Source organism: Ranitomeya imitator, chromosome 3, assembly GCF_032444005.1.
Source record: "Ranitomeya imitator isolate aRanImi1 chromosome 3, aRanImi1.pri, whole genome shotgun sequence".
Lineage (NCBI taxonomy): Eukaryota > Metazoa > Chordata > Amphibia > Anura > Dendrobatidae > Ranitomeya > Ranitomeya imitator.
In genome coordinates this window covers 787,571,420-787,583,507 of record NC_091284.1, presented here as the reverse complement: position 1 = coordinate 787,583,507, position 12,088 = coordinate 787,571,420, and the positions used below count along the sequence as shown (strand labels likewise).

General features: G+C 44.1%; 1 protein-coding gene across 2 annotated transcripts in view; it reads right to left on the bottom strand.

Annotated features, from left to right (window-relative positions):
- Positions 1-12,088, bottom strand: part of PIWIL4 (piwi like RNA-mediated gene silencing 4) — a 214,488-nt gene that overhangs the window by 18,613 nt on the left and 183,787 nt on the right. For both annotated transcript variants that reach the window (XM_069759169.1, XM_069759170.1), the window contains exons 19-20: positions 11,135-11,260; positions 1,874-2,021 (exon numbers count right to left, since the gene is read on the bottom strand). In XM_069759169.1, coding sequence (XP_069615270.1) covers positions 1,874-2,021; positions 11,135-11,260 — 274 coding nt within the window. The remainder of the gene's footprint in view (positions 1-1,873; positions 2,022-11,134; positions 11,261-12,088) is intronic.

Genomic DNA, 12,088 nt, shown 5'->3' with positions numbered 1-12,088 from the left:
CAGGGGACTCCTAGGTGTGAGCACATAATACAGAGGACTCCGAGGTGTGTGCACATAATGCAGGGGACTCCTAGGTGTGTGCACATAATGCAGGGGACTCCTAGGTGTGAGCACATAATGCAGAGGACTCCTAGGTGTGAGCACATAATGCAGGGGACTCCTAGGTGTGAGCACATAATGCAGGGGACTCCTAGGTGTGTGCACATAATACAGAGGACTCCGAGGTGTGTGCACATAATGCAGAGGACTCCTAGGTGTGTGCACATAATACAGAGGACTCCTAGGTGTGAGCACATAATACAGAGGACTCCTAGGTGTGAGCACATAATGCAGAGGACTCCTAGGTGTGTGCACATAATGCAGAGGACTCCTAGGTGTGAGCACATAATACAGAGGACTCCGAGGTGTGTGCACATAATGCAGGGGACTCCTAGGTGTGTGCACATAATGCAGGGGACTCCTAGGTGTGAGCTCATAATGCAGAGGACTCCTAGGTGTGAGCACATAATGCAGGGGACTCCTAGGTGTGAGCACATAATGCAGGGGACTCCTAGGTGTGAGCACATAATGCAGGGGACTCCTAGGTGTGTGCACATAATGCAGGGGACTCCTAGGTGTGTGCTCTCAGTGTAGCACGGTGCAGCTAGACTGGCATTCACATGAGAACACCAGAATTAATAGGTCCGCCATTACCACCCTGGTTCTTTTCACAGATGAGTTCAGAGACGTCATGGTGCATTTTATGCTGCCATAACAAAGCAGACTTGGTTGTGGGTCACTGGGAATATCCTTGGAAGATCCGCTTCAACCTTCCTGTGATAGCCAGCAGTTCCTTTATTGTTAGGTAAAATCCTCAGATCCATTGTCAGACGTTACACTGGTGCAGGATGATGCCCGGGCTCCTGTGGGCCACGTGTGTGGGCAGTTCCTAGATGCCAGTCACCGACCATCTGCGTGAACCTTTCATTGATGAAGATGTGATGTGCAATTTACGTGTTCCCTTCAGTTTTTAGAGCGGAGTATTAGTGCACATGTCACCATCCACCAGCAGAGGTCGCTGTAGCACAGATATCGCGCCTGACTCTGCTGCTGGATAATTTCGGCTAAATCTCCAATGTACTGGTATCTTGCAAATAAAATCCCTACGAGGTCTGGAATAATCCGTGCAGAATTAACGGGTGCAGAAAAGCACAGAGAGAGAAAATATTTCTATCTTGTCTGAAACCTATTACGAGGAAAGCAAAAGCTGCTCTCAGGGTAATAGCGGGGGGTCTGGAGTGCCCCCCATTAATGGATCAGAGGCTAGAAGTGGTCTGCACTCGCCGGCCAATATTGGGGGGTCCGGAGTGCCCCCCATTAATGGATCAGAGGCTAGAAGCGGTCTGCACTCACCGGCCAATATTGGGGGGTCCGGAGTTCCCCCCATTAATGGATCAGAGACTAGAAGTGGTCTGCACTCACTGGCCAATAGCGGGGGGTCCAGAGTGACCCCCATTAATGGATCAGAGACTAGAAGCGGTCTGCACTCACTGGCCAATAGCGGGGGGTCCAGAGTGACCCCCATTAATGGATCAGAGACTAGAAGCGGTCTGCACTCACCGGCCAATAGCGGGGGGTCCAGAGTGACCCCCATTAATGGATCAGAGGCTAGAAGCGGTCTGCACTCACCGGCCAATAGCGGGGGGTCCAGAGTGACCCCCATTAATGGATCAGAGGCTAGAAGCGGTCTGCACTCACCGGCCAATATTGGGGGGTCTGGAGTGCCCCCATTAATGGATCAGAGGCTAGCAGCGGTCTGCACTTACCGGCCAATAGTGGGGGGTCCGGAATGCCCCCATTAATGGATCAGAGGCTAGCAGCGGTCTGCACTCACCGGCCAGTTGTAGTACAGGTGGCACAGCTTATAGGTGAGCCGCTGCAGGTGGTCGGGTCTCAGGCAGTTGGTGTCATACAGCACATTGTAATGGGTGGGATTCACGCTTCCTTGCCGGGCGTTCTGACTTATCAGGAAGAAGTCATACCTACGGGAAAGGAGTCATAAATAATAATGAATAATCAATTTCGATACGTTTTTTATTTCTTACGCATTTGAATGGGTGAAAAGCACAGCAAAAACGCTGAAAGAATCGACAAACTGCAGATTTACAAAAACAAGCAAAGCATCTTTGATGGTCCAAATCTGTAGGGAAAAAATAACTAACGTACGTCAGAGATCGGTAAAGTAAAGTGCAGCATTTACCCAAGAAAATGGAAATGAAGCAGCAAAAAGGCAGCATGTAAACAAGCACATGCAGTTTTTTATAAAGAGGTTTTTGAGAAGAAACTCTACAAATCCTCCTCAAAAACTTGGGAAGTTCTGCTCAATTTCTGCTCCGGAAATCCTGATGTTTTGTGCGCACAACGTCTTGAACCCGACAAACGCTGGAGTTTTTTTTTTTTTGCCTGAATCGTCCTATGTGTCGTTTCTACAACAGTTTGGCCCACCAGCACCATTTTTTGGAGGATTTTCCCATGGTTTTTCTAATGTTGGTATTTCTGTAGTTTCGGGTGCTTTTTTTCACTCCATTGAATAATTAAGAAACCGCTAATTGTTTTTGTACAGAACATCTTCTGAGCGGAAAACACCACAAGAATGGACGCGGTCACTACATTTAACCTCTTGGTGATATTATAAACCAGAAGTGGTTACAAGATGCTCAAACCATCGAATTTTGAAAAAAACGGATCCGTCGCAGATTGTGAAAAACTGATGCGACGGATCCGAGTAGCTGATCCAGCTAATTGGATCCTAAAAAAAATAGGAGCATGCTCAGTTAAAAAAAACGGAATCCATAGGCTTCCATTCTAGCAAACAACGGACGGCGATGGATTCGTCGCTGTCCGTTTTTTCGACGGACACAAAAAACGTTACTATGTCCATTTTCTCCGGCCGCCCGATAAACAATTTTCAAAGGATCAGGTGAAAAACGGATGAAACGTGAGGCCATCCGTCGCTAATACAAGTCTATGAGAATAAAACGGAGCCGGCGGCAACTTTTGCCGGATCCGTTTTTTTTTTTTCAAACTTCGCCGTAATGTGACTGACAGCAAAAAAATGATGTGTCATTCTCAAGATGGATGTTCCATAGTTCCCTGACTGAATGGGTGGACGTCGGGGAAAAATCAATCATTACGTCGGAGCTGCGGGATTATTTTTTAATAATAAATGGGTGAATGAGTGCGTGTGTCCCCATAAACTATTACCCAGATTGTCACCTGACCAGGACAATCTGGAAAACATGGGGCGAAATGCCAGAATTGGTTCATCTCATGATTGTCCATTTCTGGGGAGGCCGCGGGCTGGTATTGTTAGGCTGGGAAGGACCCAACATCCAAGGACCTTCCCAGCCTGATAATATCAGCTCACAGCTGTCTGCTTTACCTTGGCTGGTTATAAAAAAATGGGTTGGAATCCCGCGTCTTATTTTTTTTAAATAATATATTCATTTATCAGGTTAAATAACGTTAAACAGCCTTAAATGCCACATGACAGGCACTAAAGAGTGCTAGTTTATTATATGTAGGGGGATTGTGACATTAAATATCTACAGGATATCTATACTATCTATCTACTCTTATGAACACTCACACTGCTGTTCATAAAAGCACTTCATTACTCACATGTTCACACACATCACTACTCATACGGCTGATCCCATCACTACTCATGTCACCCCTCCGCTTTTATTTATTGGCTGCTCTTAATGCAGTAATCACATTAATGTATCAAAAAATAGGAGAAATACCTGCCTAGTTATGTGGCAATGCTCCAAATTAGTATAAACATCCAAAAAAGCGAAAAAGAAGCAATGTAACCATAAAATAATGAAATTTTTTTACATATAAATAAATACAAAATATTAAAGTTCATAAAAAAATGGGACAGAAAAAATATGCAAAAGAAATGGTAACCACCATAAGGCAAAAAATACCATATAGAAAAAAAGTAGATGTAATAAATCTATGCAAGTATACTAATTGATGCGCAGTATAAAATAGTGCTAGACATAAATGTAAAGTACAGTGCGCATGAATAAAAAATGGCAAACAGAAAATATCTTTCGAGAACTGCAGGCCCATAGGGACCTCTTAATAGATCATACTCTCAAACTAGAAGATATCTCATCTGGAATGGAGGACCTCGAAAACCGCAATAGACGGAATAACATTCGTATACGAGGCCTCCCAGAATCTGTCGGTTTTTCTCATTTGGACCGTACAGTACAAAATATCTTTTTAGACCTGCTGGACGATAAGGATGGTGGCTCTATCGAGTTCGATAGGATCCATCGCGCTTTGGGTCCTAAACCTACTTCCGATTCTCGACCACGTGATGTTATATGTAGAATTCACTACTATAGAATCAAAGAAGCCATAATGACGGCTGCCAGGAAAAAAAGAAGTCATCAGATTTGGGGATCACCCAATCTTAATCCTTTCTGATCTATCTAGACGTACTTTATTACTGCGCAGAGCTCTAAAACCATTACTGGCCGAACTTAAGAGAAGAGACATCCCATATAGATGGGGGTTCCCGTTCCAATTAACGGCCTCTAAGGGAGGCAAGTCGGCTTCTTTTCTAAGGCTTTGTGACTTAACTACTTTCCTGGGCACCTTTGAACTTCCTATGGTAAATCTTCCTGAGTGGCCCGTGAGCCCAACACTCCCTGAAGCTCCACCAAAATGGCTCAAGGTTTAACAAACCAAAAAACGAGACAACAAGCGGGTGCCATCTGACCCGCCTTGAGAACTTAGCATCCTGGTTTGGTGGTACAGAAAGGCGGGCTCGGCCTACTGATGGAGTGGGTTTCGTTTGAAGGCTTTTATAGTCTGGTTTTTCTCTTTTTTTGTATTTCTGTTATGTCGGTTATGATAGTCTGGCATTTATTGCTTAGTTTTATTATGTTTGCACTTTATTCTCATGTTCTGTGTTTTAGGTGCAGGTGTTGCAGATTGTGAGAAGTCATAGGCCCGTAGCTGGGGCTTTCCCTCCAGACCCTTCCCTTCCTCCTCTCCTAGGTATTCCTTTCCCTTCCCTTCTTCCACCTCTACTCCCTTCCCCACCCCCTCACCACCCTTTTTCCCTACCTCTCCCACCCTCTCTTCCTATCCCTCGCCTCTTTCTCTTTACCTTTTTGGAGGATTCGCCTGTACAAGCAGGCCTGTGCTTACATTTTCCATGATTCATATTCAGACTTGACTTCACACTTAGGTTCCTGCACTGACAATTAATTGCCTTGTTACTTTATATGACATATTTAATTTGATGTTTTGACATGTGTCCAAAAGATATTTCTTATGTTTTCTTGGGTGGGGGTGGGGGGTGGGGGGTCATGGTTCCTCCTTGGGCTTCCTTCCCTTTGGTTGGGTTCTCAGGTAGTATACTACCAAAACTTGTCTTACTGTAGTTAGAGCTACAAAGCTCTGGCTTTAGAGCAATTATAGATGTTTTGTTTTTTCTTTGTTTCTCTTCTTTTTTTCTCTACTCCCTTTCCTTTTCTTCCCCTTTCTAAATACTTCCTCTCCATGCGGGTACTCCTTCCGGGCGGATCAATAAAAATTTGCTGCACAGCGGCGCATTCAGATTATGGGTAAATTAAAGTTTTGCTCCTTTAATGTAAAGGGGCTAAATATTCCTGAAAAAAGGAGACAGGTCCTATACACAAGTCATAAACAGCAGGTTTCAGTCCTGATGCTCCAGGAGACGCATTTTAAAACTGGGGCTGTCCCCCTCTGCGTTTCAAAATACTACCCCAAATGGTACAGTTCCAATCCGCATGCCAAATCTAAGGGGGTCTCGATAGCTTTCCATAAAAACTTTGTGCCGGAAGTGCTGAGTTCCTCTATAGACCCAGATGGTAGATATGTGTTTTTAAAAATTTCCTGTGATGCACGTCAATTGGTCTTGGCTAATGTCTATTTTCCGAATCAAGGTCAGCAGAGCTTCAGTGCGGAGTGTGGGAGGCGCCTCGGGGAATTTGCTGGCTCCTCTCCTGTGATACTGGGGGGCGATTTCAACATTCCCATGAATCCGGCGGTAGACGTCTCTTCGGGTAAGACTTCATACTCGCTTTCTTCAATTGCTCGGATTAGGAAACAAATGCGCGACATGAGACTAGTTGACATATGGAGGGTACTTCACCCGGGTACAAAGGACTACAGTTTTTTCTCACAAGTGCATAACACCTACAGCAGAATTGATTACTTTTTTATCTCACACAACCTGCTGGATCTCCCAGTGGAAGCAGAGGTGGGTTCGATTTTGTGGTCGGACCATGCCCCGATATTTCTTTCAATTCTGTTCCATTCTAATACAAAACCGGGCTTCTCGTGGCGCCTGAATGAGAACTTGCTCCAGGATGCCCAATGCAAAACCGATGTGGAAAAGACAATATCCAATTTTGTAGCGGACCATGGGGGGGACACCACATCTTCTCCTATGAAATGGGAGGCCCTGAAAAGCGTGATACTTATTTCACGTGGTTCTTATTTCACATGGCGCGCGCTTGAAGAGGGAGAGGGTCGCAGAAATAATTAAACTCTCAGACCAAATTCATAAATTAGAAACGCAACACAAAAGAGATCTCAATGAGGTTACATTCGCACACTTGTCCACAACCAGACAAAAGTTGCTCACCTTACTGGACCAAAAGTCACGCTACCTCAGGGAAAGGCTCCGAAATCGCTTCTACCAATATGGAAACAAAAGCGGCAAGATCTTAGCTAGATACATTAACCCACGTGGCCCAAATACATTTATTCCCTTTATTAAAAATGGGAAAGGGGAAAAGTTACATAATACTAGAGATATCATCTCGAGCTTCAGTGATTACTACAAAGACTTATACAACATAGATGGCCACTACAAAGATCTGTCCACATCCGCTCTCCATAACAAAATTAATATGTATTTACAGCAAAACAATATACCCCTTCTACCGGAGGACGAGATTCTGGGCCTAGAGAGTGAGTTTACACTGGAGGAGGTTTTGGAGACTATCAAAGGCCTGAAACAAGGGAAAAGTCCAGGTCCAGACGGGTACTCAGCCGGTTTCTATAAATCATTCTCCTCATTATTGAGCCCGATTTTTCTTGAAGTGTGTAATTCGGTCTCCTCGGGTGGTTCCTTTCCCCCTCAGGCTTTGGCTGCTCATATCACGGTCATACCAAAACCAGATAAAGACCCCTCGTTACGTAATAATTATCGTCCAATATCTCTTATAAATTTAGACATTAAAATCTACGCGAAGATGATTGCAAATAGATTGAGCCCTCTCCTTCCAAACGTGATTAACCAAGACCAGGTTGGTTTTGTCCCAGGCAGGGAGGCGCGTGATAATACCATTAGGACCATCTCTTTAATAGACGGGGCGGGACGGGAGGGGGGTGATCCCATGTGTATCCTGTCGATCGATGCTGAGAAGGCCTTCGACAGGGTACACTGGGAGTTTATGTTACGGGCCCTGGCGGGGATTGGTCTGGGAGAAAATATGATGCACAGAATAAAGGCCTTATATACCTCCCCTAACGCCCAGGTGAAGGTGAATGGCACCCTTTCAGACACGTTCGAGATACGGAATGGTACGAGGCAGGGGTGCCCGCTCTCCCCTCTCCTATATATCCTGTCAATGGAATACCTGGCCACCGCCATACGCAATAACCCCTCCATAAGAGGAGTTAAATTAAGATCAGAGGAACACAAGTTGGCGCTTTTTGCCGATGATATCCTCTTATATGTTACCTCCCCCATAACTAGCATACCCAATATCATTTTAGAATTATCGAAATTCGGTCACCTAAGCAATTTCAAAATTAATTCCCATAAATCCATGGCCTTAAACATATCCCTACCACCATCTGAGGTGAGTGGGCTGCGAGCCTCTTTCCCGTTTGGTTGGCGCTTCGATTCACTTCCATATCTGGGGATCAGAATAACAGCCAAAACATCTGGTTTGTACGATGCAAACTTTAAAAAGGCGTTGCAAAAAGCGGAGCTGGACTTAGAGAAGTGGCATAAACTTCAACTGTCTTGGTTTGGTAGAGTTAATGTAATTAAAATGGACTTATTGCCTCGCCTTTTATATTATTTCCAGACAATCCCGTTATATCTTCCCGCGTCCTTCTTCTCGCGACTCAAGAAAGTGGTCATCCGATTGGTCTGGTCTCATGCTAGATCAAGAATATCACATTTTGTATTAAGCAGGTCCAAGAAGAGGGGGGGAATTGGCCTACCAGACTTCCTAGTATATAGTCGTGCCTCATTAGGTACTTGCATTTTAGACCTATACCACAGCAGTAACAACAAGAAATGGGTGGGCCTGGAGGGTGATCTCGTTGGCGGGGATCCTCAGACGATACTATGGAACACGGGAGGGGGGGGGGTTGAGGTCGAACCTTCCATTCATGACTAGGAACATGCTTCTACTTGTACGACAGAGTGGCAGAAATACTATAACCTCTACAGCCCTGGGTCCACTAACCCCAATTTACAACAATCCTCACTTCCCCGCAGGTCTCCGTAGGGAAAATTTCCTGAGTAAAAACAGAGCTTCAAGACCCATTATATTTGACTTCATAAATCAGACAGGTATTAAGTCCCTACACGAAATATACCAGGGGGGGGGGGAACCTCCTGAGGGCTCTTGGTTCTTTTACGAACAGCTAAAGAGCTTCATAGGCACATCATTTAAACTTAATAAGTCCATGGGGTTGTTAACTCCTTTCGAGAAAATTTGTCTCGCTGAGGAGCCCCCGTCTCGTAAGGTGTCCCTCTTATATCATCTTTTCCAGGAGAGTCAGACCCCAACACATGACTTCCCAACGTTTTTCTCAAGATGGGAGAGTGACTTGGGGATTTCATTGTCCCAAGAGGAAAGAGATAAGATTTTTCTGTTCACCTTTAGGACTTCGCTGTCGGCTGTGTCACAGGAGAGGAGTTACAAGGTTCTGTCGAGGTGGTATAGATGCCCCTGCCAGGTTCACGCTATGTTCCCGGTGATACCGGATATCTGTTGGAGATGCACATCAGAAAAAGGGACTTATGTCCATATCTGGTGGGAATGTCCACCCATAAAGAAATTCTGGATGCTAGTTTTCGATCTCCATAACAAATTATCCTTTCGCAAAATACAACCCACAGTGGAACTAGCCCTCTTGTCTCTCTGTGACATGTCGATATCTGGTTTTAAGAGGAGTCTTCTCAGACATTTTCTTACGGCTGCCAGGAATTTGATTCCTAGATACTGGAAGCAGGATCGTTACCCCTCAGGCTCCGATTTTATTGCGGAGCTTAACAACATTTACAGAATGGAACAATTGATAAGTGAATCCATGGGGGATTCGGCGAAATTTTTTAACACTTGGGCTTCATGGATTGTATTCAGGGAGACCCCGGAGTTGGACATATGGTTGTCCAGGTCCTAATTCATATCTGGAGCCGATATGGGAGCGTTCGCGTAATGGTCGTTACCCCTATCCTCTGGCCTGCTGTCGTGGCCTAAAGCCAATGTTGGTGACTCAATGTTCTTCTTTCCACTACATGGGGCCTGAGGTCGGCCCGGGAGGGGTGCCACATTCCTCATACCTAGCGTACCCTCTTACCTTCACCCGCTTTCCTCCCCCCCCCCCCTTTTTTTTTTTTTTCCTTTCTTTTTCTCTTCTTTCTTTCCTCCTATTTCCGTTTCTTTAATTCTTTCTACTTCTGCTTACTTCTTATATCTAGTGACATTCTATACTAATATAAACGATTAAATATATCTAGTAATGCTTGATTGCCTTTGATGCTGTTTATATGTTTCAACTATGAAGAGTATCATTGCTAACTTGAAAGTGTTATCGTTGGCAGTGGCCAACTACATTTAATATTTGCTGAGACTTTCTTTATTTGTACGATCTACGGGTTGTACCCCGTTGAGTTTAATAACTGTTTCAGCACTGTACCATTGTTTGTATTGTTTATTTGCTTCAATAAACCTGATTTATACAAAAAATGGCAAACAGGCATGCTAAATAATTTTACCAAATATTGTCCTCATAGAGTATATAGAGTGTAATGAAAAGGTATAGAGATCCTCTAAAGTAGAAAAAAATGAATAAGTAAAATACTGCAGATAGAATCCTATGTGTTGGGAATATAATCCCAAGCAGAGTAAGACCAGCCTAATTGCAAATAATAGTCTAATAGCTAGTTATGCAGCAAAAATCATGCTTGCAACATAGTACATGCAGTACCAGAACCATACTCATAGTGAGGCCAAATAACTAAAGGCGTGTATCATTAAGCAGAAACAAGAGGGGATCTAGTAAAGGCAAAAAACTTATCTCAATATAAACTCATATACATGAAGGGTGCAGGATATAGCGGATAGGCTACGTTCACATTAGCGTTACGCTAATGTGCGTCGCTGTTGCGTCGGCGACGCAGCGGCGACGCGCCCCTATGTTTAACATAGGGGACGCGTGCGTCTTTTTGCACGCGTTTTCCGACACGTGCGTCGTTTTAGACGCTAGCGTCGGACGCAAGAAAACGCTACAAGTTGCATTTTCTGTGCGTCCGATTTCGTCAAAAAACGACGCACGCGTTTTTCCGTGCGTCGCCGACGCAACAACGACGCGACGCTAATGTGAACGTAGCCATTGCAGCCAGGAGATTTACCTAATGGTGGTGATGACAGCGAACCCGACGCGCGTTTCGCGTTTAGCTTCGTCCGGGGAAAAGTGTGATCTCTATACCTTTTCATTACACTCTATATACTCTATGAGGACCATATTTGGTAAAATTATTTAGCATGCCTGTTTGCCATTTTTTATTCATGCGCACTGTACTTTACATTTATGTCTAGCACTATTTTATACTGCGCATCAATTAGTATACTTGTATAGATTTATTACATCTACTTTTTTTCTATATGGTATTTTTTGCCTTATGGTGGTTACCATTTCTTTTGCATATTTTTCCTGTCCCATTTTTTTATGAACTTTAATATTTTGTATTTATTTATATGTAATAAAATTTCATTATTTTATGGTTACATTGCTTCTTTTTCGCTTTTTTGGATGTTTAATCACATTAATGGTTTACAGACTGGTTACTTACCATTCTGGTCTTGTCACTTCACTATCAATAATGGTTCCCAAAGGTGGGTTCTGAAATCCTCGCTGAGACTGAGTGAAGAACCGGGTGGTACATCTCTTCCTCACCACAACCACTGTTACCTTAGGGCTAAGGTAGACATATAATTAAAGGGATTCTCACAGATGATGATAAGAATATGACTGATGACACAGACATATCACAGGGGTTACACTTCCGGGATTGAGGCAGTAGTCAGCTGTGTAACACAGAAGGCAACTGGCAAAAAAACTCCCTTCCAACATTAGATGCATATGGTAGGAGAGTGTTAAAAGGGCTTACCCAAACCGCCGCTGGGACCCAACAGGGGATTACCCTTTTAAAGGGGTAGTCTCATCTCCAAGATCCTATCCCAATATGTAGTAGGTGTAATAATAATAATATTAGCAAATACCTCCAACTAGAAATGTAGTATAGTTTTTCTGATTTACAGTGTCTCTTTCCTCATGCGCAGGCATTGTAGGGCCTTCTATATCCACGGTTATGAGCACTAGCAATTACCTAACAGTCACTATATTAGTGGTCGTAACCACGGATACCTAAGGTCCTGCAATGCCTGCACATGAGGAAAGAGGCATAGCAAATCAGTTAAAACTGTACTAGATTTGTAATTCGAGGGAGTTGATAATATTATAATTATTCTTACTGCTACATATTGGGATATGATCTTGGATATGGGCATACCCAGAGCCCTTACTCCCGACTTCCCAGCCCTCCACCTCCAAAACCAACTTCTCCACCATTACAGAAGATCGCCTCTCCACTCTACTCTCAAGATCACATCTCACCACCTGTGCACTTGACCCGATCCCATCCCACTTCATCCCAAACCTAACCACAGTCTTCATCCCAACCCTAACCCATCTCTTCAACCTATCACTAACAACTGGTGTTTTCCCCTCAAGCTTTAAACATGCC